The sequence below is a fragment of the Beta vulgaris genome, chromosome 4 (genome assembly GCF_026745355.1).
Source record: "Beta vulgaris subsp. vulgaris cultivar EL10 chromosome 4, EL10.2, whole genome shotgun sequence".
Taxonomy (NCBI): Eukaryota; Viridiplantae; Streptophyta; class Magnoliopsida; order Caryophyllales; family Amaranthaceae; genus Beta; species Beta vulgaris.
Window position 1 is genome coordinate 3,956,134 of NC_079205.1, and position 22,698 is coordinate 3,978,831.

Below are 22,698 nucleotides of genomic sequence, written 5' to 3' on the forward strand. Positions count from 1 at the left end.
ATGACTTAGGCCCTATTCTTTTAGGTTGAACTAAATTTAAACTGAACTAAAACTACGAGAGAAAACTAGATGAACTTAACAAAATTAAGCTGAACTAAAGTAGACTGAACCTGTACCCACAAGAACATAGTCTCGAATGTCGATGGTGGTACTATTATTTTTTTATTAAGAAAGATAATTGGTCCGAAGATCAACCCCTGTTAGGCTACTAGCCTGCAGGACAGGCTAGCTCACAGGCCGAATAATCCAAAGGCTGAGATGAGGATTCGAATCCTAGACAATGCCTTGAAATTCGGAATGATACTCTACTGAACTACTATTTCTCCCTTGACGATGATGTTACTAAACAGATGGTACTAAACTACTATAGTAGAAATTCGAATCCTTGACGATGATGGTACTAAACAGATGGTACTATAGTAGAAATTCCACGGAGTAAGCAATGGGCAAAATGAAATTGGACTTCAATTTAACCCAATAACGGCAATAAGTAAGCCACTTTATGGTCTTGGTCCATATATCCGACTTGACTTTATCAAACCTACAACAATTCCAACCCAAAAAGACCGCAACAAATTCAACATTCACAAAGTCAGAATCACCCACACACACACAGTCACAGAGTGAAGAGAGAGAGAGAGAGAAAAATGGCGTGGTGCGCAGCAAGAAGCTTCCATTTACCGGCGATAGACGCCGGCGCACTTCGCGTGAAAGGCCAAATTGCCGCCGGAGTTGGCTGTGTTTCATTTGCCGGCACCAACATTTGGCGCTCTAAACCCTTTGCTTGCTTAGCCATTTCTACTGATGCCAGTAATCTCTCTCCACCTCTTTTTTTTATTTAAATTTTGGGTTATTCCGATTAACTTAATATTTATTAATTGCTGAATTTTGTGTTGTTCTACGCTTTCTCGAATGTTGAATTATATTGTAGTACTTGTAATTTGTTTTTTGGCTGATTTATTGAAATGCAAGTGGAATTTGCAATTCATTTTGGATGATTGATTCTAGGAATTAGTTATATAACACAAAAAAAAAATTAAAAATTCAAAGGATTAATAATGTTATTTCTGTCTTTTGGGCTATAATGGGAGGTAAGGTAATGTCAAGTGGTTTTTTGGGATGAAGAATTACAATTCAATGAGGATGTGGATTATGCCCTAATTTAGAGAAGTAGAGTGAGGTATTTTTCATAATCTGGTGAAATGTATTTTCTTTGTGAATTCATGTTGTAGTCTTAAGCATGGAGAGATTCGGCGTAAAGCGGGAATGTTTTTGGTAAGAGGGTTTTTCTTCTGGACTAAAAGGGGATAAAAATGGTGGGATTATTTGCTTAAAGTGGAGTTTTTATGATATTCGAAGTTAGTTGTGAGATTTCTTCATTCTGGAAGCTGCTTGTGTAGTGGATCATAATTCCTTCTGTTAAATGTTGTTATTGAGACGGATTTTGAACCTTTTGTCTGAGAGGAAAGGATTCTCTGTTCGCAACAAAGTTGTTATTTCATAATTTTGCAATAATAGGCACGTTTCACATTAGTATATGAAAGAAAATTGTCTAACTTTGACGTTTAGTTTTTGTCATTTACCATTCAACAAACTATAGAACCATAACGTGATGAATATACTTTACAAGATAAATCTAAATTTGTAATATTTTTCACATTATGACAATGTAATGATGTACGAAATGCGTTTTGACAAATTTTACTATGAAGTTTTGATCACCAAAGGCAAATATGACATTTGTTTTACAATGGAGGCAGCAGCAAAGTACAATTTCTCTCTTTCTATTTATGTTTTTGGTCGTATCTTATAATTATTCTATGTAAGGTGGGAATTTTCATCTACTTGAGGCTCACATTGCATTGAGTAGGCTAGAGGAATTGAAAACAGCTCTTTGAACGTTTATTACATTAAGCAAATTAGATAACTTGCGTGGAAGAGTACTTCCTCTTCAGAAACCAGGCTCTACGAGGTTTCGTTTGATTCTGACATACGACATATGAGATACTTACTAAAGGGATTGAGCTATATGAATTGTGATCGTATTTTTTTGAATTAGTGACCATTGGTGATTGACTGCATGCTCTGTGAAAATACGTGTGTTTGATCCTTTCTGCATATAATATAGGTTTAAAGGAAGCTGTCAAAACAGACAAGGCTCCTGCAGCATTGGGACCATATTCTCAAGCCATCAAAGCAAACAACATGGTCTTTGTATCTGGTGTTCTGGGTCTTGTGCCAGAGGTTTGTGCTTCGCATCTGAGTCGTTTCTTTAGCTAATTTGTTTGTCTACCTATAGTTATGCTTGATTGCTGATGTGAATGATACCTGTTTGAATGCAGACTGGAAAGTTTGTCTCAGAGAATGTGGAGGAGCAAACTGAACAGGTAAATAGGATTTTTGCTAATTCCTCCACCATAAGCCTGGTTTAGAGCACATTTTACCTGCGTAAAGAAATTATCATGGTTCTCCTAAACTTTGCTGCCTATGATTTCTACAATTTGGGAAATTGTCATGGTGTATGGATGTGCAGATGGCCTATGGTCTAAATGTCTAGAAATTGTGGAAGTCTCTGCATGGTAAATGAATTTATGTGCCCAATTATGTATACAAAAACAAGTTTGCTTGCCGGACTTTATGAGGAATTGTGAATAGATTTGGTTACTTTCTTTTGAGCTCATATGGCTGGGTAATGCGTGTGACGGGACTTGTACGTTGTTAGACAGCCTTACTGAGTTTGTTGAGGCACTGCCTTCTTTACTAGTGAAATACAGCATGTGCAGCACATTTTTGGTCAGAGTGGAAAGTGGCCTTCTGCTACATAAATCAGGAGTGTGCTACATTATCTTAGCTGGTAATTCATGCTTAGTAAGGGACTTTCTCAGCGCTCTTGAAAAAGGAGGGTCATTGAAGCCACGTGTCAAAGTATCAGTGCCAAACTGCCAATTACCAATTACCAAATACCAAATTAGCTTTCAGTGCCTACTAGTATCAGATGCTTGTCAGCACCATAAGGCCAGATGTTTTTTTTCCTGTGGTCAATTGAATGGTTGAATTAGAGCATACTGCTCAAAGAATTTTTCACCTTTCTTTTAAACAGGTGGGTGATCTTTCTGTAAAAGAACTTCCATGGATATGACTTGATATTTGTGTTCAGCAATGATTTTGTAGGTGATTACGATTGTAATCTAAATTCTCAGACCATATTCTATAAGGATAACCTTGGCCCTTTATATACTGTAATTTGGTGTGTGCATGTGAGTTGTTTATAGTTTTTCCATGTCACCACGTCAAGTTGATTTAATTCATTTCATCAAATATCTGGGGGATGGAGGTTTTGTTTTTAACTGAACTGTAGACGTTATGTATATAATGTTCTTACTTCCAGCCTTACGTATGGAGAGAGGGAAAGACAATATATAATTCGGAATACTGGACGTACACCTTATTGTGCACTTAACTCTTCTCTTTATAAAGTGAGAGATGAGTTGACATTTTCAAATTATCTTATGTTTTCAGGTTCTCAAAAACATGGGTGAAATTTTGAAAGCTAGTGGAGCAAATTATTCATCTGTAGTCAAAACGACTATCATGTAAGTGCATTTGCATCACTTGTTGGATGTTGGACATAAAAGCCATGTAGAGCAATGTTGACTATATTATGTTGTTCGATATTGATCTTAGGTTGGCGGACTTGAAAGACTTCAAGAAAGTAAATGAGATATATGCTAAGTGTGAGTAAATCATATAGCCTATGGATCAATTGTTCATTATGGACCTTTTTAGTTGCCAAAAGCATTGCAATTTTGAAAAATTGACTCTTGTTCTTGCAGATTTCTCATCCACACCTCCAGCTCGATCAACTTACCAGGTTGCGGCATTGCCCCTGGATGCGAGGATTGAAATTGAGTGCATTGCTGCTCTTTAGGTTCATCATCATTACTGACTTAGCAGAGGTCAATAAAGTTGTTACGACTGACGAGCATCTTGGTGCTTTTAGCATCCTGCCATGTTTATATTAGTTTCCCTCTACCTTCTGCTGGATGTACACAGCTCAATGCATTCCACTCATCGTATAATTTGACCTTTGAGCTTAGAGAATCTTATCTCTTTAGTAAAGACAGTGGGTGCTATTCGATTTGTTTTTCCTTTAATGAAGCACTCATGATTCCATCTTCAATGGCCATTATATGTGTTCCAGTTGCTGCTTTGCTTTATTGTTTGACTCACTTTCAAAACAAGTTAATGCCGCGGAAACACAAACTTCTCTTGGACTAATTTATCATTTAGTAGACAACAACGCAGCTTTCATGCATATTTTAGTATCAGATTACTGGCAGATTATTTTGTGCCTAGGTCCATCCTGCATCTGTACTCAGCCAGTTTGTATGCCTCATGCTGGTAAGTGACGGTTTCGCGCCTGCACTAGGTCCATACACGAGGAGAGAGTGACCATATATAAGTTCAGATGAGGTTACATCTTAAAACCAATTGACAATAGGAGTAACTCATTAAGCTTATATGTTAATCATCCTCTTTTTTTTTTTTTTTTCAATGTGCGACAAGCTCACATGTGGGTTAACACATTAACACTTCCTTCCACATGTGAGCCCATCTGAAACTATTAAATAACACCCCTACATGACACTATTGTTGGGCGACATGTTGCAATCAATTTTCAACTTATTGGGCCCTTCCTACGTGGGAACAACAATGGGCTAAGACCGTCTGCTCCAAACATGATAAATACATAATTGGGCTTGCAGAGGGCCCATACATGAGGAGAGAGTAATCACACATAAGCTAAGATGAGATTCTGTTCTAAAACCAATTGACAAAAGTTATAGATGAAGTATACTTTTACAAAAGTGATTTAAACAAAAATATATTGTGTTATTTACACATTATACTTCATCGCCTATGACATAAATGATTGGTCATTGCTCAATATACATATTAATATATTCACTTTCAATATGCAAAAATACCATATCTTTGGAAAAACATAGCCGCTATCCTATCGTCTTCTCTCTCTTCTCTTTTCACAGAAAACCCTCTATAGGGGATGCCATAGATGTTCTTGTTCATGGTAAGCCCCTCTTTCTCTCATTTTGAAGTGTCTAATTTGCTTCTTACTTTTTTCGTTGTTTTCAATAATGGTCTGTTTGATTCAACTTATTTTATTTTATCTTATCTTATCTTATAGTTTATTAGGTGTGTATAACATCTTATCTTATTTGATCTTATTTTATCTGATCTTATCTTATTTTTTTTCTAAAATAAGTTGAATCGAACAAGACCTAAGACCTACTTGTATGAATGTTTTAGTCCTTTTTTTGTAGTCCATTCATGGTGCGTGTATTAGTTTGGTTTCTTTTTGTGTTAGGCGGAGTTTGAATCCTGACTCCAGTTGAAGGTTGATCTAGGATTTTATACGGGATTGCAACTACGGTTAGTATTTCGCGTACAATCGGTTGAATTAACTCCAATTTTTTACGTCAAAACTCCATCGTATCATTATACCTCATCGCAGCAGGCTGCATCATACAGATATGTGAAAAAGGGTATTCAAACGGATTAATTCTGCTCAACGATCGTGGTTTTGTCATATTAAAATTAAATTTCTTTCAATTTGATCTGTATTTTTTTAATTTCTGACCTCTTTTATAAATCCCGTATGATGGCTTATTAATGAATGCATTTTCAATCTACTGAAATTAGTTAAATCACTAATATTGGTTAAATAATAGTTTTTTTTTTTCTTTTGGCAAATAACTGGGAATTTTTGTAAGATGAAAATCGGTGAAAAGAAAAGAGATCAAAAATTAAAATGGAAGATGAAGAAATTCGTTTCTTCCCGCATCTTCCTTCCTAAAACGGTAAGCGACAGTGGGTCCCATTCATACAACCAACTCATACAGTCTCCATATTTTATATTAATGGCAGCTTTTTCAGATAAAAAAACCCAGATAATTTCCTTTTACAGGAATTAACAGGAATAATCATACTAAAATTGAAATACAAATACCACCAACAAATCTGTTCCCACTCCTGAAATTAGGAGAGAGAATATTGCAGCATAAAGATTCCAAGTGTAAGTCTTTATACCAAAATTCTTTGCTTTATGTTTATACTTTCTTTTTTCTATTTTGTTCTGTGTAATTTCATCAAATTTATGAAATTTGATTGTGATTTTCAGTTTGTTTCATTTTTTGCTGCAAAATAAGTTCTGGGCTCTTTTCTACTGGATCCTACAATATAGTTCTTGTATGTATAATTTAGCTTAAGATGTTGGTTCTTGTGTTTTTTGAGTATAATTTGCCAACAGATTTGGGAATTTGAGCATTTTGATTTTGGTGCTGTTATTTTGTGATATTTGTTAAGTTTCATTTCATTTTCCCCTACTTATGTTCTATCTAATTTTATTTAGTAGTGTGAAAAGTTACTTAATACCTAGCTATATGTAATTTCCAATGGATAATTACATGGATTGATTTAAGAAATTTCTCTGTTTAGGGGAAACCCTAGATGAATCAAAAGATGTTGTCTTTACTCTTTACTTGCTCAATTTTGAAACCCCTTTTTCTTTTTGTATGATTTGGTGTTAAATTTCCGTTGTCCCTGAATTTAGTTTTCCCATTTTCTGTTTAGTTTTTTTTGTTATTTTTACAATCTCTAGAATGTAATTTTTGGGCTTTCAGAGGATAATTTGCTTTGGTGTTAGTTTCTTTAGTTTGCATGCCTGGAAATGAATTACTGTATGCCATGCAATGAGATTTTCTCCGAATTCAATCTGAGTTTTCTTTGTTCAACAACGCCTCGTGTTTGCTCTAGTGATGTGGTTTCGACATTATCTTCAGTATGAATTTGACTCATGGGTTATGAATTTGTTGTTGCAGGTGTAAACTTTTTATTTCTTTAACATGGAAGGTACCGTTGTTAGGCGTGTAATCCCGTCTGACAATAGCTGTCTGTTTAATGCTGTTGGGTAAATTTCAAACCATAGATAGCTAGATTCGTTTTTTCCCCCTTGCAATTATAGATCATGGCTTACTTTGCCAAGTGTTTATAATGTTCTATATTTTGCAGATATGTTATGGATCATGATAAACAGAAAGCTTCTGAATTAAGACAGGTTATGCTCCTAATTAAGTATTGATGTTGGTGGTTTTGAGTTTTTCTGTCCTAATTTCTTATGGTGAGGTGTCTACTTATTCTTAAGTTGTTAGAATGAGTAGAATCAAGGCATCTTGTGCATTAAACGAAGTTCATCTGCATTGAAAATGCTTTTGCCTTATTTCATCATCAAATATTCTGTTTCCACTTTTGTTGAATTCGTTTATGGTAGTATGTCATTCCTATTATGGGAAGAAAACATGAACTTAACTAAAGATCATGAGGAGACCGTGGCTCATTTTTCTAGTTGCTTTTGCTATTTGTAGCAATATAATGGTTTCTTTTTAGATAATATGCTCTTGCTCAAGAATCAATATGGCTCACTCACTTCATTTGCCAACATTAATATCATCTTACATTTTAATGGATCAACGTTGTGGGTGATGCATCAATGTGGGTCTTACATTTCTTTTGCTAGTATGATGCATGGGTCTTTTGCAATAGATGTATGTGCATTACCCAAGCTTAGTATGTATCAATGTGGTTTTGGTACAAGAAATAATTTTGATGAAGTTTTCGTTGTCCGAAAAAAGATTTGGGCTTAAGGAGGAAACTACTTGCTATCGAAGTAAAAATTGTGGGATAACACATTGGCTTTCTCTACTTGGATGATAAAAGGAGTTTGATCCATTCAATTATTTGCTACGTCTATTACATGTCCTTTATACTGAATAGTTTGTTCTTCTTTCGGTGTCCTCTTGACGAACGTGTTACTAAATAACCTGTTGTTTATTTTTGGAAGGTTATAGCTGCAACTGTGTGTAGTGATCCCGTGAAATACTCTGAAGCGTTTCTTGGGAAACCAAATGAAGCATATTGCTCATGGATTCTCGATTCAGAGAAATGGGGAGGTTGGTAAACTCCTTTTTTGATTTAATTTTTTTTGTAAAAGATGCATAATTTAAGTTCTGATAGATTATTTATACTTAGGGGTCGTCATCTCTTTTTTCTGCTGAAGTTGCTGTGGTTGCATGAGATTCTGAAGTTAATTTTAGCTTGTAAAAAGTGACTTCTATTACTTTCCACTGTATCTGGTTTAATCTGGCCTAGAAGAAGTTATGTAGTTTAGTTGACATAAGACTGAGGGATCAAAATGTAGAACTCGTCTTGAGTTGGCCATAAAATCTTGAAGGTTTCTTAATGTATGAGGGACCTGTCACAATGGGCCTTATTGGACTATAAGAAACCAACATGCCGAAAAGACGAACCAATCTAGGATCCCACTACAATCAAGGTGTACGAAGATCATGGCGTATGCTGTTTTACTTTTATGCTTACTCAAACAGGGAGGTGGAAGTCAAAATGAAAACATTTCTGCATACAAGGAAGAAAGTGTTGAAGTGAAAGGAGTGATTTATTCGAGCCATTTTTATGTATGATGGTCTCTAGAGCATGATATATCAAATACTTGCTTACATTTGTATGAGCATGTTGTGATATTGAAATGAACTGAAGCGTCTGGCAACCAAATTTTACCTTGACACACCAGGTAGCCTGTCTATGTGGGCTCGTATGCGTAGCAGTGTCTGATGCACATATAAATACAGAGTCTTCTGTCATATGTTTGTACCTTAGTTTATTCCTTTTCACTAACATTGAGGAGTTGAAACAACTGCTGAAAATACAGCTATATCATAGACGAGATTCGAGAACCTCTAGGTGTATGGGAGGGTTTGGTTTGAGGCCTCCCAACCATGGGAAGTTGAATTATATCTTGTCAGGTTATTGTTAGCAATGAGTATTTAGGAGCTTTAGCTGCGATTGTGTCTGTTCTGTGGTGTCATAGGTTGAGTTGAAATGAAGGTACATGAAAGAGAAATGAGAGGTAAGAAGAAGAAAGTCAGAGAAGCTGATAGTTCCATTGCAATATCGCTACAATAACCTCATATATTACACATAACCACCCCAGACCTCAGAGGGTTGATTACACTTATAAGTAGAAAGATAAAATGTAATGAACTTGCCAAGGGACTGGGGATTTTAGGAAATTGCACTGTAATTTAGTTAGTAGTAGATTGAGGAGGAAGACAAGTGAGTTGCTAGAGGAGAGAGAGTGAAAAGGATCGTAATTGTATAAATAGAGGAGATTTCAGAGAGAAGATCATGAAGAACAATGTTGAAAATTACTTTCTGCTAGTTTTGGGAGTGAGTCACTCAAAAGCTTGATGAATCTATCCTATAGTTTCTTTAACTTCCCAATTAATCAATCAATATCATCTTCTTCTTCGTCTACTAATTCTGATTTAAATTTCCAGCTCATCGTTGCTTAAAAACAAAATTTTCTGGATGAATCTCTCATTACACCTCCTATTTATGTATACTGTTTTCCCTGCACGCTTACATCATTCTCACTCTATAATAAACATCGTGCAAAGTTCTTTGAATTTCCTCTTCTTCCTGCGCAAGGCAACACATAACGAAATTCTCAACATAATCTATGTGCACTACCTAACTTTCCCTTTCCCATGGTCGCATAAGTAATCAGATTGGTGGCTCAGAGTGATGTATAACATTACCCGGCTCTCAAACCTTACCTTGTCTTTGAGGTGAAAAGTAGGATAAAGACCATAATGCAGTTGGATGGCTGAGAAGTCATCCCATGTGGCTTCATACTCTGGCAGTCCATTCCATTTGAGGAGAACTGCAAGGCCAGTGCCATCCCCTAACTTCTCTGTATGCATGCCTAAGAGTGTTGTGTGTGTGACTTCCAGCTCCAAGTCTTTGTTCACTTGGTAACCTCCGACAGTTTTCCCTTTTCCTCTAGAAAGTTTGAGATGAGAAACTTGAAAGCTGGATGGATACAAGCAGGAGGCAAATCTAACTTGTAAGCAATACTACCCACCTTTTGCACACCTTTGTAAGGCTCATAGATCCGTGCTGCTAACTTTTTAAAAGGGCGCTTGGCCAAAGTCTTCCATCTATAGAGTTGGAGTTTGAGACGCTTATTTTCTACCTTAAATTGCTCCTCTTCCCTTCCTGTCAACCATAATTTTCACCCATCCTGGGCCTTGAGAAGATCGAACTTTAGCTCATCTAACATTGCATCTCTTTCCTGGAACTCTTCCGCCTATGAATTCACGTTGTTATCCTCCTTCCCCATCCTCGTCAAGTGCGGAGTTTCTAGACCCTGAATGGAATTTACTTGCTAGACGCATGGGTGAAGTGTTGCACAGAACTTGTCCCACAAAAGCCACCCTGCCTAGAATCGAGGTTCCCTGTTGAGAAAGCAACCAAGACACTGAGAGAGGTCTGTAAGCATTTCTTGACTATTATCTATTGACCATCAAATTGCGGTAACATGCTGAATCTCTGTTTGAGAGCAGTTTGCTTGGAACAATTTTTTCCAGAAGAGGCTCATGAACTGGGATGTGCTAAGCCATTCAAACGGGCATATTTGGATAGACAATCAAGCGCTCTTGTTCCCTGGCACCATTAGTCTCCCTTTGTAGAGCAGCTTCTCATTTTCCAAGAAAACCAGATATGGTTTGCCATCCTCAAAAAGTTTACAATTGAGCTGCTTGATGAAAATATCTTTTGTGGTTGCTTCGTGAACCTACTCCCATGGAACATCACACATAAACATGAGGAATTTTCCCTCCAGTCCGACCACCGCGGCCTTCAATTTCTCCTCATTATCCAGGCGATAGAAAAGGAAATAGCGTTCAGCTCAAAGGAATCTGGGTTGCTGTCATCAAAGAGGGAGGGGCACATCAAGCTTCCTGAACCTCCAATTTCCGCCGTCGCAGCTGTTGGAACCCAAAATCCACTGCTGTTGCACTCTCAAACTCCTGGTGCGGGCTTGCCATCATGGATGAATACACAAAGTTACCATTGAAGGAAGAAATGTTGTTGCAAAGTTTGAGTTGGAGACCAACTATCTGTTTTTCTCAACAATGTTCCGCTCTGAAACCAATTTCTAATTATTGAGTTGAATGAAGAGAAATGAAAGAGAGATGCGAGGTAAGAAAGAAAATAATTAGAGTAAACCATAATTCGATTGCAATATTGATCTTATGAAATAGTGAATTCTACACAACTACCCCAGACCTCCGTGTGGCTGCTTATTTTTGTTCTTTGGATAATTCTCTCGTCTTACCTCCTCGTATGTGTACTCCCTTCCTTGCTTACATTGTTCTAAGACTATAACTAACTGCTAGGCAACATTCCTTGAGTGGCCTCTTTTTCCCGCAATAGGCACATAATTAATAAGCCAACAGATCTTATGTGCACTACCCAACTTGCCCTTTCCCATGTGCCTTCTGTAAGTAAAATGGATCGGTGGCTGTGGCCTGGGTTGATGTATAACATGCGGCTCTTTCTTTCTTCTTTTATTTTTTCTTTTCTGTAACCAAGGATGTTACATGTTTCACATGTTAATTGAGTGGTATTCTGTATATATTTCAATATTTGCATATCCCCTCTGCTATCACGATCTAGAGTTTAAAGGATCACCTTCATACGTTTGGAGTTGTTTGTGAAGCTTGACAATTTGTGCTATTTTTTTTCCTCAACAGGTGCCATAGAACTTTCAATATTAGCTGATTATTATGGACGCGAAATAGCAGCTTATGACATCCAGACAAATCGATGTGATTTGTACGGTCAGGTTAGTATGCAGTAGATGACATCTGATTCTTGATAGTTGATGAAGCGGGAAGCTTGTGTTTACTTATTTCTCTGTGTTTGGGTGTTAAAACAGGACCGTAATTTCAGTGAAAGGGTTATGTTACTTTATGATGGGCTTCACTATGATGCTTTGGCTGTAAGCCTCTCACCTCTACTTAGTCATTGCTGTTTTCGTTCTTGGAAAAATGACTCAGGAAGATTACACTCGAAAATAGATTATGTTTCTCACTGTGTTGATCACTTACAATGTGTTTGGATAAGAGGATCTGAACAGAAAGAAAGGCAAGAGAGAGTGATCCACTTCTATTTGGATATGGTCCATATGGATTAAGGGAAACACGGGAAGGATCCAATCCCCTTTCTTTTAATATGTCAGATCTTTCCGGAGTTGGAAGATTTGGAGTGAAGACACAAGTCCACTCTCCCTGCCTTTTTCTTTTGCCTTTCCTTCTCTGTCCCTCCATCTGTCCATTGCTATCCCAATACAACCAGCTAGATATTTCCATAGATGTGGGACTCACATATATGTGAGTTCAAGAATTGTCCTATTCTCTTTTAGAAATTCTTAACGAACTATCTCCCTATGATCCTTATTTAGATGATGACGATTGGATGGAGTATAGGATTAACCCTTGTATCTCTCTTGCAGCTAATTTTATAATTCGTTTTTTTTGTATTGTGCAACAGATGTCTCCCTCTGAAGGAGCTCCGGAGGAGTTCGATCAAACAGTATTTTCTGTACGCAATGACAGAACCATAGGTATTGAGGGGCTTGCTCAGAATTTCGTGAAGTCGCAGCATAGGTATTATTTGACCCCTTGCATATTATTCTTTGGAGCTAATAATTGCTATATTTTCTTGGCATGGAAAAACTCTGCAACTTTAGGATCATAAACACTTAAACAGTTTACTGTGACATGCTGATTTGGCACCTTAACTTTGGGTGCACCTGTGCTTTTAAGTTTTACGGATATGCTGTATACAGGATGTTGCGAACTTCTAAAGATGTTGATTGTACTAATTGATCTACTCTGTGGCTTTGATATTAGTAATAAGATTTACTTGTTTGCCTAGTTTAATCATGTCTAATTTCACTCTGCCATATTTCAGGCAGAGAAAGTTTACCGACACTGGCAACTTTACATTGCGGTGTGGCGTCTGCCAAATCGGTGTCAAAGGACAGAAGGTAGGATCTGGTTTGAATTTTGTTTCTCATTAGTATCTCACTTATTTTGGTATGCTCACCCGAAAATCTGATGCTAATGATGCTTGAAATTCTGTTGTTTTTGTTTCTACCAGGAGGCTATGGAGCACGCCAAGACGACTGGCCATGTCAACTTTCAAGAATATAAGTAATACTATACTTGAAAACAAAAACCCTTCATTATAGAAAGATCATTCATTGTGCTGCCAAAGAACATTCATATTGTAACATGTGTATCAACAAATTGAGAAAGTCCCTGTTGTAGCAAACAAATGGGATCATATGTTGTTATTACTCCAATTTTCAGAAATTATAGATTGATCTTGTTTTCTTATGTGAATTTAGTGGAAAATCAATTTGTCATGACAGTATAAATCAATCAATGAATCATGGTTTATGTATATTGCAGGACTATGTAGAAAGTTTCCATTAGAAAAAAAAGGAGGAAACTTTTAATTTATATATTTCCTAATTGTATTAATAAATTTGTCAATGTATTGTGGATATAAGAACTACATAAATCTCTCAAAACATCTCCTTAAGACTTGAGACATCTCCACAAAATTTGTGTCTTGAACTTGATTATTATTAGAGGCTAATCATCAGGAGGATAATTTGGGTGGCATACAAGGCATTCCTTTGCCAGGAGGAGCAGTTGGTGCACGGTAAAAGTAACATCTACATTCATTATTAACACAAGTTGCCATGATTTGGCCAAGATTTCTGTAGCAAGGACTGCATGTTTGTGCACATGCTTTCATGTCTGGACATCCTCCTCCAGTCACTGCTGAATATCCACAATTTCCTTCTGCTGCTACTACATTCGCTGCGATACAAAGAAGAAAACAAGGAGATTTATGAGAAGTAGTGATGTTTAATCACCATGAGTAGCAATGCATTTACTATACATCTGAGTGTACCATGCACATGGTGTGTTAACAGGCTATTCGAGTTTTTTATACTTAAATGCTCATTTGAAACTTTCCTCATTTCTCCCTCAAACAACTACTAAAGGCTTTCCGTATTTCATTTATCTTGCTCATTTAGAGGACTTCAAATCTAATAAAGAAGAAAATAGCTTCGCGAGTACCATATACACGATATACCCGTGTGTATGATACTATTTGTGGGCATCATGTTTTGAAAATCTTTCTTGTACTTATTAAGTAATTTTGCTTTAAAATGTTGGATTAACTTATTTTGTTAGAATATTTGATAGGATTTCAGCTAGGAACTCACACACCTTCACTCGATCAAGTTGGGTTGGGCCAGTATTTTCTTGGCCAATTCAACCTACTACAATCCATCCTCTATGCGCTATATACAATTTGTAAAGACTAAAGAGAAGAAAACAATCATACTATAGTGTGTTCGTTTTGACAAAAAAAGAAGTAAATTTTATAAAAATGACATTATAACTTATAAGTTACACAATCAAAAAAGTGTGCATAAAAATATAGGAGTTAAAGAAGTTATGCAAAAGTATATATACAGGGTAAGTGAAATAAGTAAAATTAAGTGGATTATCTAATAGAAACAAACTGAAAAATTGATATGCATAGTACAAGTGTACAATAGATATTAAAGAAAAACAAGAACCTGATGAGATTGCTAGGATGATTGCCAAGAATAACCAAACTGAGAACCTATCCATTTTATTTCTTCCTACTTAGTGATAATGAAACATTTCATATTGTTAGGTTGTCTTATTTATAGGGGAAGTATGGAATTAAAAATCAAGTTGTTATTTTTGAAAGATGTGAAGTGAGAAAGCTGCGTGATTACTGATTAGCAGTGTACGAAATTGTTCAATGAATACACAGATTCTTAGTAATATTAAATCTTACTTTTAAAGTAACAAGGAAAAACTATGTGATTTACTACCAAATTGCAAAAATTGTTCCAAAAGTTTACAAAATAACCATTTGAAAAGAATCACTATGATCATAACATTGATGCTAATAATAAATCTTTTTTCTTTCTTACTTGATTAGCACAAACAACAATTGTAGAGTCAATGATCTTCAATTATATCTATAGTACCAATTTCTCTGTTTCTTAATAGATGCATCATGTTAACTAAACAGACTTGTAAATGCACAATTTTGACTATTAATATATTCAATAATAGAAAATTAGTATCTTGAAAATATGCATTAATAATAACATCTATCTTTATAAATTAATAATAAATTAAGCATTGTCATAGTTGATGTCTAAATAGTATATAAAGTCAATATAATGTACTCTCCCGTTTTAAAATATAAGGCATGCACGATGTTCGATGTCGAACTTTGATCGTTAATTACTTTCAGTTTATGTTAATAGAAAATTTTAAAAATAATGTTATTATAGTATTTTTCAAGATGAATCCAACGGTATAATTTAATAATTTTTATTTCTCGTATTTGAGAGATATTTGTGGTTAAATCAAATTTTCGTAAAGCGTGAATGCCTTACATTTTGAAATAGATGGAGTATTCATTAAGAAACGGAGGAAGTATTTTATATAGTAGGAAAATATCCATGCCACGCGTCCCCTTGTAATTCAACTTTGCAATTTCTGTCTTTCACTCTTTCACTTTGGCCATGTATGTAAATCATTTCCATAATTTTAATATTTTTAAGCATACAATTTGTTTATTAAGTGCATTCTCTTCACCTAAATTTTCCCAAGTTTATCAAGACTGAACTGAACTAATCTGAACTTTTTAGAACTGACCTAAAACTTATTTCTTTAGAGCGAAGTGAATGCACCCTAGGTACGATGAATCTTTTGATCTATCTATACGTAATCGTACATTTTAAGATAGTAAACATTGTGAAATCATCACAATACTAGCTTTGTTATTGATTGATTGAATACTATATATATATGTAATGTGTGTATTGAAGACGAAGGGGTTGTGAAATAATCGTACATACCGGGTTGTATCATAATTTGCTTGTAAGAGTTATTCCAACTTTCAAGCCTCATCATGAGAATTTTCGCATTTCTTCCTCTTCTTTTAGTCCTATTCCTAGTGCTTTCTAATGGTAAGTGTCTAAGTGGCAGTCTAGTGTGTTCAATTTTTTCTCAACTATAATCATCTTTGCAGCAGTGAATATTGCCATAAAAAACATTTTGTCTGAACTTTAGTTTTCTTTATATTATCCTAAACTACTCTCATTCTATGATTATGTAAAGTACGCAAACTTTTCGTTGTTCAAGCACATGAGCCTAATTTCTAGTTAAATTCATTTTAGTACCTAAATATTTAGGAACTTATCATTTTAAATACCTAAAATACCTCCTTAAACAGAGCCGAAATCTTTAATAATGCTCCCTATCCTCAATTTACAATTAGTTTTAACTTTTCAAGTCTCTAACACTCTACTTTACTCATTAAATTTTTTTAGTACCATATTATGAAAATAATCAAACTTTTATATGTTGAGATAATATCTACATTGAGATGATTCTGGTAAGTGTTTGGTCATAGTATTTTGTATATAATCTTAGTGAGTATTAACGGTAAAAAATGTATAGATAGGTTTGACATAAAATTACAAATAACAAAATAATTATTTGAAGATGGAGGGATCTAGTACTTAAATGCACATATTTTCGTATATTATTAGTTTCGATAATTTGTTGAGGTCTTATATATGATGGAACAATAGTATGAGCTAAGAAACTAATTGTGTTCTATGTTAATATATATTGATATAACAATTTAAGTAAGATATTTTTTGACTCACAGGCATCATAATTGAGGGTTCCTTAAGGAGCTTAATGCAACCTCAAGTAGTGCAACATGATTTGCACTGTTTTGACTATCCAGAATGCAATCCAGTAGACTGCAATTCCAAATGCCAAATGGAACAACAACAACAAGGATTGTGCTCCATGGATGTCCAAAGACAAAGATTGGATGCAACTTATTGCTGTTGTGTTTTATGTTGATGCCATCAGCTTTGTTCAATATTAAGGGGTGGTTTACGGTCCACATTATTCGATTTTTTTTAATAGTTACCCACCTCTTGAAATGGGTCACATTATTCTAAAATTATCGAGGGAGAATAATTTAGGGTTGTCAAAATTTTATTTTAAGTGTTTTTTTTCATACATGTATTTATTTATGAACGGTTTCAAATCAATAAAATGGAAACTATACACCAATTTTTTTTTTTTTTTTTTAAAAATAAATTATTGTAGCTACTGGTAGAAAATTTATGTCGAAATGTCTAACAACTTACTTCTTTGACTTTAATTCAGTGTGAAATTCTCTCCTTGACTTCTCTATTTAGCAATCAGGCCTTTTGTTGTCACCAATTGTGAAGTTTAGGCCCAATATAAATTTCAGGATACCAAGATACCACATAGGTAGGGGTGTAACTAGGGGTGTCAAAAATAGACCCGACTTATGGGTCCACCCGTATTCGATTCGCATTCTATTTGTTCCGATTTGACATAATCAAGTTTCTCACCTGATCTATTATGATCAGGAATCAACCCAATCCAATTATATCCGAGGATATCAGAACTCAACTCAATCTGTTACCGATCAAACTTAATCCGAACTCACTTATATCCAAATAACAAAATTCAAAACCAATCTACATCCGACCAAAAGTTAACCCCAGTAAATTTTGGGATGATGTTTACTTTTTTTTAGACTTTCGAATTTCCACCTACACAGGCGACAAACATCAAAGGATCAAGCATATAATAAATCATGATGGTTTGTGGGACGTTTCCACCCATTATCTAAAAAAGAAACCCTTTTATGGCATATTATTACTTATAACTTAATGTAGAAAGTAGCTCGTGAAAAATTCTACTCTCTTCATCCCAAAATATAGTTTCCATTTCATTTTGCACAGTCTCCAAGACGTACCTTTGACCTATGATACTTCTATTTGTTATTTGTAAAAAAATATAAAAAGTTGATATTACGAATTTACACATTGAGACGAATCTAACAAGACCTCTCATGAATATGTTTTTTTTGTATACATAAGTAAAAATATCTGGTCAAAATTTTTAAAATTTAACTCCCAAAATAGAAATGAAAACTATATTTTAAGACGGAGGGAGTATCTTCTTTAGTATATTATTGATTCAGACATTCAGTATCGTGCTTAACAATATTCTATTGCAATTTACAAGTGGGAGATGTTGAATGCTTCGAGGACATAATGATTGAATTCCGCACGAGGCTATTCCTATTTTTCTCTATTTTATTACAATTTGCAAGTGGCACCGGAGATATACGCGTTAAACATTACGCGAAGCGCTTTATAATCTTGCTCATCGTATTTACATCAACTCACTTTTGTACTAGTCTATGTAAGTCGCTCCACATCAAAATGACTCACAACCACGTAATAGTTTCACTCATTTTGCTCCTCCCTTTGTTAGTACAAATCTCTTACTCTCAACCTACCACAAATCTTTGCCATCCCCACGACAAAAATGTCCTCCTCCGCATCAAAAACCACTTCGGCAACCCGTCCTCGCTTTCGTCATGGGATACCAATACAGATTGTGCATTATGGAAGGGAATTCGATGCAACGATCAAGGCCATGTCACCGTAATCATAATCAACACTGTCGAAGATATCCACGGCCCAATACCGCCTTTCTTAGACCAACTTCCATCCCTCACTGAGCTATACTTTTTTGAACTTCCTAATCTTTCAGGTCCAATACCATCGTACATTGGTAAGCTCACTAAACTCACTCACCTTACTATCACTACAACCAATGTGTCCGGCCTAATCCCTGAATTTTTGGGTCAGCTCACGAATTTAGACCAACTATTTCTCGCATCCAATAAGTTAACTGGTCCGGTCCCTGATTTTCTAGGCCAATTCAAGAAATTGATTTATCTTGACCTATCTTCCAATTTACTCACTGGCACAATTCCTGTAGCGTTAGGCAAATTAACCAATCTCGAAATCCTTATGCTTAGCTCAAACAAGTTGTCTGGGAAAATACCCGATTTTATAGGCAAACAACTTAATAATCTACTTATACTAGCGCTCGATTTCAACTCTTTGTCGGGCGCAATCCCAGCATCTTTGAGCTTGTTGCTTAAACTCCAAAATCTCGCGCTCGCTGGAAACCAATTAACTGGTCCGGTCCCAAAGTGGTTGGGTCGCGGTAATTTAAGTTTTCTTTATCTTAGTCACAATAAACTAACGGGGGATGCCTCGTTTTTGTTTGAAAAGACCAACACCAACATCCTCAATTTGAGAGTTGAGTACAATCTTTTGAAATTTGACTTTACAAATGTGGATTTGGCCCCAAGTTTATTAGGCATGAATATAAGCCATAACATGATATATGGGTCTCTTCCTAAGCGATTCGGAGTATTACAGCCAGATGAAGTTGATGTGTGTTAAGAGTTCATGGTTTAGTCAAAGTATATTTGACTTAGTATGTTAATACAAGTAATAGGTTGTTAGTAGTTAGAATGTAATTAGTTAGCATAAATAGGTTGTAAGATACTTTACTTTGGTTAACAGAAAATAATACACATTGCATCTTTCTTCTTCTCTCTACTTTCTCTCCTCTGTTATCTCTCTCCTTCTATCTCTGCCATCTTCCATGGCACAATACTATTTCTTTCCACCATAGATTAAGAATTCTAACATGGTATCAGAGCGGGAACGTTTCCTGGCTCTATGATCTCGTTAAGATCTTCCCGAAATAACCCTAATTTCTCAAGCTCCAAGTTTTTTTTTTTTTTTGAGTTCACATCGTTCATCACAAATCGATCTGTTTTCCCTCATTTTCTCACTAATTTCTTTTTCTTTCTTCATTTTTGGATCGAATATCTCATTAACTTTCATGAATCGAAACCCTTCATTATTCTGGGTATTTCGAGTTCCTCAAATTTTCTGGGTTTCTTGAGTTTTCCCCAATTTCTAGGGGTTCGTCCAGTTGAAAACCGATTCATTTTCTGGGTAATTGAATTCGACAATTTTATGGGTTAATTGATTTAGGAATTGTTCAATGTTCTGGGTTCATCTTTGTTCATTCGGGTCGAATTTTCATCCAATTTCACACATTCGATTGATGGGTATAAATTCCAAATTTCTGAATTCTGGGTTTGATCGCGGTTCATAAAGCTGCGAATTCCTGATAAAATTGATGAAGTTTGATATTCTTTTGAGCTGAAGACGTGAGTTTGATTTCATGGGTGTTTCTTGAAGACTTCATGGGTGCTTCTTGATTTGGTTTCTTGAATTTTCTACTTCGACATTTTCCGCTTCATGATACAAGGTTTTGGTTTTGTACTTCTGCGATCTTCGAAATCGGAGGCGAGTTGGTGTTTCTTGAAGATTTAATCAAGAATTTATGGGTTCTTGTTAAATTCAAGTTGTTGTTGGTGACTATACCTTGAGTTGGGTATGATTATTGAGCTCTTAGTCATATTGTGTTTAGTACCTTAAGTAGTAATAATGATTCTGTGATATGGTGATGACTTGCATATTGATACTTTGTTGATGGTTGTGTCGACTACTTTCTCGGGTTCATTGAAGACGTGCAGAACAGCTTAGATTCTGCATTTGATTCTCGATTATCTGTTACTGCATGCCAGTATTTTCAACTGTATTAGTTAGCTGTCTAACTGGGTATCAGACAAGTATATTTTGCTGTGTTAATATGAATGTAGTATTAGAGACCAGTGTGATATGCTGCATACCTGGATTTTCGAGACACCTTTCAGCTTATGTGGTTTTAAAGATATCAACAGATTAGCAGTTTGAGTGAAATTTGAGTGATTTGTTTTTGTGATGGTTAATCCTTGAAGATAATAAGTATTTTTGGAGTATGCTGAATTGTTGGTATTATTGATGTGTGAGTTGTTAGTTGGTATTGATGAATAGCAATCAAGGCTGTTTAAATTGTTCGAATAATGATGGGTTGATTTGATCATTTTGGGATTGTTTTGGTGTAGTATGATTGATTTTTTTTTTGTGATATTGAGTGATGGTAAAAGTTGTTTGTCATTGATGGATTTTTGGGAGAATTGATGATGATGATTTGTTGAAGTTTTTTTTTTTGGTGTGATCAAGAAGGTCAGTTGTGAATGACTTGTTTGGACCCATAGAAGGTCATTTTTGGACCCATAGTGGTCATTGTTGAAGATCCATAGAGATCATTTGATAGTCTTATGACTTTAACCTCCAAATTTTGATAGTCTTATGACTTTAACCTCCAAATTTTGATAGTCTTATGACTTTAACCTCCAAATTTTGATAGTCCTATGACTTTAACCTCCAAATTTTGATAGTCTTATGACTTTAACCTCCAAATTTTGATAGTCCTATGACTTTAACCTCCAAATTTTGATAGTCTTATGACTTTAACCTCTTGATTGATCATTGAGATCAAGTTTAAGCCCATTGAGGCATTTCTTTGAGACCCAAAAGTGGTCATTTCATATTTCTCACAATTTTTTTTTTCTCATTTCGTATTTCTCTCCTTCACAAATTCCTAAACATATATTTTTTTACTACACATTCTCAAGTTCATTTCTCTTTCCATGTCTTTTCTATGGTTGTTCTTCTTCAAGCTTCGAGTGCTTTTCAACCCCTCTAAGCTTGAGGGGGGGAATTAGGTAGTGATGGTTCTCTTGTTGAGATCATTGATGTGGTGTAGATGTTGGAGGTTGTTTGAATATGTGTTTGGTTTGGTTGTTGGTGATTGGATTTGTTGAAGTGTGGCTTTCACATGGGTTATGTTGGGTGTCGTAGTGTATTGGATGGATCCTCCCATTTGATGATTCTGATTATGGATTGACCATGAAGTGCTGGACTGCCTGCCTCTTGCTTTTGATCTTCATTTTCAGTAGATGACTTGTACACCGACATGCTGCATTGAAATTGGATCAAGTCCATTGAAGCCAGAAGGGTTATTGAAGCTTCTTCAAAGCAAGGGTCACTCTACTATTACATGATGTATATTGTTTCTCTTTGGTCCGTTTCAAACTGCAATGGTTGTTCCACCCATTCCAGTTTGAGGGGGGGTGTTAAGAGTTCATGGTTTAGTCAAAGTATATTTGACTTAGTATGTTAATACAAGTAATAGGTTGTTAGTAGTTAGAATGTAATTAGTTAGCATAAATAGGTTGTAAGATACTTTACTTTGGTTAACAGAAAATAATACACATTGCATCTTTCTTCTTCTCTCTACTTTCTCTCTCCTCTGTTATCTCTCTCCTTCTATCTCTGCCATCTTCCATGGCACAATACTATTTCTTTCCACCATAGATTAAGAATTCGTTATAATCAACTTTGTGGTCCAATTCCTAATGGTAGACGTTTCAAACGGGTTAACCCGAATATATTTGCTCATAATAAGTGTCTTTGTGGTGGTCCATTTCCTGGTTGCAAGTAACCATGAATGCTTGTTAGATGATTTCTTCTTTAATCGATCTTTTTATGTTTTAGAGTTTGTAGTTGTGACATGTAAGTTTTATTGTTATAATTGTGCAAGTTCAGTATTGATGACAGTAACCAGCAATTAATTGGACTAAATTGTTGGAATATTGCTTCAAATTAGTGGTAATTGGTTAGTTGATATTATTTAGGATCATGTGTTAGTTACTTAAGATTCTTGTTTTAGTGTACTTAGTAGTTGTTTGGTATTCCCGAGAAGCTTCATTTTTACGAAAAAGATTCCCTTTTTATTTTGA

At 35.4% G+C, this 22,698-nt stretch overlaps 3 protein-coding genes across 6 annotated transcripts; all 3 read left to right on the forward strand.

Moving 5' to 3' along the window:
* The first annotated feature begins 557 nt into the window (after positions 1-557).
* Positions 558-4,180, forward strand: LOC104891684 (reactive Intermediate Deaminase A, chloroplastic). The gene is made up of 6 exons (XM_010677413.3): positions 558-810; positions 2,129-2,244; positions 2,343-2,387; positions 3,520-3,593; positions 3,685-3,734; positions 3,834-4,180. Exons 1-6 carry the CDS (start codon positions 648-650, stop codon positions 3,926-3,928), a joined length of 543 nt encoding a protein of 180 aa, XP_010675715.1. The 5' UTR covers positions 558-647; the 3' UTR covers positions 3,929-4,180.
* A 1,680-nt stretch (positions 4,181-5,860) lies between these two features.
* Positions 5,861-13,407, forward strand: LOC104891683 (OVARIAN TUMOR DOMAIN-containing deubiquitinating enzyme 2). 4 transcript variants are annotated; one of them, XM_048642619.1, is made up of 10 exons: positions 5,861-5,879; positions 5,987-6,094; positions 6,900-6,988; positions 7,090-7,135; positions 7,919-8,027; positions 11,691-11,782; positions 11,876-11,938; positions 12,490-12,605; positions 12,913-12,988; positions 13,102-13,407. In XM_048642619.1, exons 3-10 carry the CDS (start codon positions 6,924-6,926, stop codon positions 13,156-13,158), a joined length of 624 nt encoding a protein of 207 aa, XP_048498576.1. In that variant the 5' UTR covers positions 5,861-5,879; positions 5,987-6,094; positions 6,900-6,923; the 3' UTR covers positions 13,159-13,407. The 4 variants fall into 4 exon arrangements, with proteins under 4 accessions (XP_048498576.1, XP_048498577.1, XP_010675713.2 ...); XM_010677411.3 differs by lacking the exon at positions 5,861-5,879 and having other exon boundaries at positions 5,904-6,094; XM_010677412.4 differs by lacking the exons at positions 5,861-5,879; positions 5,987-6,094 and adding an exon at positions 6,126-6,267.
* Positions 13,408-18,187: 4,780 nt separating this feature from the next.
* LOC130590963 (polygalacturonase inhibitor 2-like) lies at positions 18,188-22,698 on the forward strand. The gene is made up of 2 exons (XM_057393758.1): positions 18,188-19,389; positions 22,280-22,698. The coding sequence occupies exons 1-2, from the start codon at positions 18,188-18,190 to the stop codon at positions 22,398-22,400; spliced, it is 1,323 nt and encodes a 440-aa protein (XP_057249741.1). The 3' UTR covers positions 22,401-22,698.